This window comes from Solanum stenotomum, chromosome 1, assembly GCF_019186545.1.
Source record: "Solanum stenotomum isolate F172 chromosome 1, ASM1918654v1, whole genome shotgun sequence".
NCBI lineage: Eukaryota > Viridiplantae > Streptophyta > Magnoliopsida > Solanales > Solanaceae > Solanum > Solanum stenotomum.
In genome coordinates this window covers 5,370,889-5,375,007 of record NC_064282.1, presented here as the reverse complement: position 1 = coordinate 5,375,007, position 4,119 = coordinate 5,370,889, and the positions used below count along the sequence as shown (strand labels likewise).

General features: G+C 31.8%; 1 protein-coding gene and 1 pseudogene across 1 annotated transcript; both read left to right on the top strand.

Annotated features, from left to right (window-relative positions):
* Positions 1-1,844: 1,844 nt before the first annotated feature.
* On the top strand, positions 1,845-2,382 carry LOC125852269 (basic form of pathogenesis-related protein 1-like; annotated as a pseudogene).
* Positions 2,383-3,627: 1,245 nt separating this feature from the next.
* Positions 3,628-4,119, top strand: LOC125865082 (pathogenesis-related leaf protein 6-like). Its single transcript, XM_049545257.1, has one exon. The coding sequence runs from the start codon at positions 3,628-3,630 to the stop codon at positions 4,117-4,119; it is 492 nt and encodes a 163-aa protein (XP_049401214.1).

The window sequence follows — 4,119 nt, the reverse complement described above, 5'->3', positions numbered from 1 at the left end:
TGTGGCGTAACTCAGTACGTCTCGGTTGTGCTAGAGTCAGGTGCAATAACGAGTGGTACTTTATAACTTGCAATTATGATCCACCAAGTAACTGGAACGGTCAACATCCTTACGGTGATCTAGAAGAACAACCGGACTTTGATTCCAAGTTGGAACTTCCAACTGATCATGAATAAATTAATTAACTGGAGTTTATGGGAAATATGGATCGATCGTTTAAATAATTGCTTCTTGGTTTATTTTTACTCTTCTTCTTGTTTTACAATTTGGTGTTACGTGTGCACCTGTTTAACTGAGTGATGTAAAGTTGATGAGTAACTATAATTCTAGACTCAAAAGAGTTATATTGTACTTTGCTTAATTAAGATAATTACTACTATAGTCTATACTTACACAAGTTTAATTATTTACTGATTTTTTTACTTTATTTTATAAAATTAGCATTTTAGGCAAGTTACAACATACAACTAAAACTTGACAAGCTTGTGGATAAGTTTACTTACATTAAGTGCAGGTTATAAGTACAAAATAAAATGTAATGATATAATGATAAAATAAGTTATCTTATATAATATGATGGAATAACTATTTCCATGGGGTATCTTCATTCATGTGATAATTTTGTTTATCTCATATTCATACCAAACGTCCCCAAAGAGTGTTATTTCGACTAGTTGATAACAAAGGCGTATCTAGAGGGGGTTTCGTGGGTTCACGTGAATCCATTCTCTTCTCTCTAGATTATATATAGTAGTATTATATTTTTTAAAAAATATTTAAATATAAAGGTGTGAACCCACGTTAAAAGTAGCATATAATAATACGATGATGATTGGGTGCACCTCTCTAAGTAAAGATAAAAATTTAAATCTTATATCTATCTTATTTTTGTTAGTAACACCCCTCCAAGTGGTTATCGGTAACACTTTTGGCGTTTCAATCAATTTTTCTTTTGTTTGTTTTCTTTAATCTTTCAAAATTTTCAAGTATGTAACATTGAAAATTCCTAAAAAAGATTACCACAGTCAAATTTTTATATAATTAAATCAAATGTGTATATAAAATTTAAAACTAGTAATATTATTTATGTTGAATCTATAAATTTTAAAATTTAACGGTTCAATGTTAAGAATGTAAAGGTCAAACCAATCAAATTTATATCTTAAAAATATATTTTTGTAATAATGCACCATCCTTCTGAAATCCTGGATACGCCTCCCGATAAGCGTTATTCTAACAAGGGAGTTTGCCAAAAATTTTGTTTTTCATAAAGGGAATTCAACAAGTTTTATATATGCAGTAAATTATTTTATGACAAAGGGTCCACGTATCCTCTTAATTTGAGTACTAAAGTCATTGAAATTGTCAATGTAACTAACGTCTGAAATGATCTTTGAAATTTTAAATATAATGGGATAATATTAAAAAAGAAACAAAATAAAACTATTAATCAATTTGCTAGTGGTGGATAATATATAACACAGTTGTATGCATAACTATATATAAAAACAGACAAGATGTATGATGCATCGAACGTTGTAGTTAATCGAGTAATTAACGCCAATTCAAATTCATTTGTCTAAACTTAAGCAATACGTGATTGCTTCTTTTAGTAAAGGTGTTATATATATAACCCAAGTAATTATCTAGTTGCATTATATTCCATTTATTTATGAGTTTAACTTAATACATTAATGACAGCTTAATAATTACGATCAAGTTATTAGAAATTAGTCAATGATCACTACGATAAAACAACTTTCAACGGCAATAAATATACACATTAATAAAGAGTGCTAAAATTTTTACCAGCATTAGTTAATTGTCATTACTCATTAGATCCAATGTCGCTAAAGGCTTTAGGAATACTTACAAAGATACTAATTGCTACTAAAAATCTATTTCCCTCTATATTTGAAGCTCAAAATTCTCCTCAAAATTATCTTAACGCTCACAATGCAGCTCGTTGGTGTCGGCCATATGACATGGGACAACAGACTAGCTGCCTATGCTCAAAATTATGCCAATCAAAGAATTGGGGACTGCAGGCTGCAGCAGTCAGGTGGCCCCTACGGCGAAAACCTATCCTCCACTTTCCCCCAGCTCAACCGGGGTGGTGCCGTGAAGATGTGGGTCGATGAGAAGCTATGGTACAATTATATTTTGAATATTTGTGTATCGGAAAAAGTATATAGACACTATACTCAAGTAGTATGGCGTAATTCAATACGTCTTGATTGTGCTAGGGTTAGTTGCAACAATGGGTGGTATTTTATAACTTGCAATTATGATCCACCAGGTAATTAGAAGGGTCAACGTCCTTACGGTGATCATGAATAACAACCAGACTTTGATTCCAAATTGGAACTTCCAACTGAATAAATTACATGTCGTTACTATTTACCAACACATTTATATTTGGGTGGTAAATTTAGTAATACAATCTTGCCGTTGGTAAATGTTTGGTTAGTAATTCATTGGTAATATGTTAATAAATTATATAAACAATTTTTTGTCATATTTACCAATCGATATATACTTCGTTGGTAATATTACCAACAAAAGGTGTGCGATAGTAATATTTCAGTTGGTAATCCATTGATAGAATGTTGCTAAATTTGGCGTCATTTTTTCCCGCCGTATTTAATTTTTACCAACTAAAATACTTAGTTAGTAAGATTCTGATTGGTAATCTGTTAGAATTTAATTGTTAAGTTTTAAAATATAATTCAGTTAGAAATATGTTGGTAATTTGTTAGTAGAATACTAACCAACTTAAGTTGTTAGTAAAATCTGTTGGTAATTTGGGTTTTTTTTGTAGTGACATGTTTAGCAGTATTTAAGCTATTACCGCTAATTAAATGTCTCTAAAGATCATTTTTGATGTAGTGAATAAGCATTTTTTTAATAGTGAGTATAAAGTATAAGCTGATCGATAACCTGCAAAACATGGTATATTATGTGTGTACATATAATTTAAATCCTTATTTAAATAAGGACAAATTATCCAAATACACATGTTATTTTATCATAATCTCTAAAATTCTCTACCATTTAAAAAAATTCAAAAATTCCCTCTTGGATACATCACTAATTTCCTCTCGCTAATACATCCTTATCTCTCTCGGATACAATCTTCCCCTCTCTATACATTCCTCCCCTCTCAGATACATCCCTCTCCTATATATGTATCCGGAGAGGATACATTCCTCCCCTATGTATCCGGATGTCCTATCCCCTCTCTGATACATCTCTCCCCTCTCGGATACATCCCTCGCCTATGCGTCTGGAAGTCTACTAATGTATCCGAAAATCGAGTGATGTATCCAAAATTCATAAATTTTAAGAAATTTTTGTAATTTGAAAAAAATAGAAAAATAATGTAATAAACTCTTACCACTATGAGATTTATGTAAATTATACAAAATAAACATCTACCAGTACTATACGAATATCTTAAGGTTAATGCATTTACAAGGGAGATGTATAAAAGTTGCTTTAAAATGCTCTACTTCTTTCCACTTTGCACATGCAAAATTCCTAATTTCACGAAGCAAAATACTCACATTTTGCACCTATAAATATCCAACATATCCAATTCCTTCTCATCACCTCTTCAAATTAAAAATGGCATTATTCAAAGCTTCTAATGTTGTAATTTGTTTAATTATTTTGGCCTTTGTTTTACCTTATTGTGATGGCCAAAATTCCCAAACAGACTATCTCAACACTCATAATTCAGCTCGATCTAAAGTAACTGGTGTTAGTGCAATAACATGGAACACAACTATTGAAGCTTATGCACAAAATTATGCGAATCAAAGAATTAGTGATTGCAATCTTGTCCACTCCAATGGTCCTTACGGCGAAAATATTGCTAAGGGAAGTGGTTCTTTCACCGGCACTGCTGCTGTTAACTTGTGGGTGGCTGAGAAACCGTACTACGACTACACTAGTAATAGTTGCACCGGTGGACAAGAATGTCGACATTATACTCAAGTTATCTGGAAAAACTCGATTCAACTTGGTTGTGCTCGAGTTCAGTGTACCAATGGCTGGTGGTTTGTTATATGCAACTATAATCCTCCAGGCAATTACATTGGTCAACGCCCATACTAA

Excerpts from the sequence above, each read along its gene's own strand:
- LOC125865082 (XM_049545257.1), top strand. The coding sequence starts at position 3,628 with ATGGCATTATTCAAAGCTTCTAATGTTGTAATTTGTTTAATTATTTTG.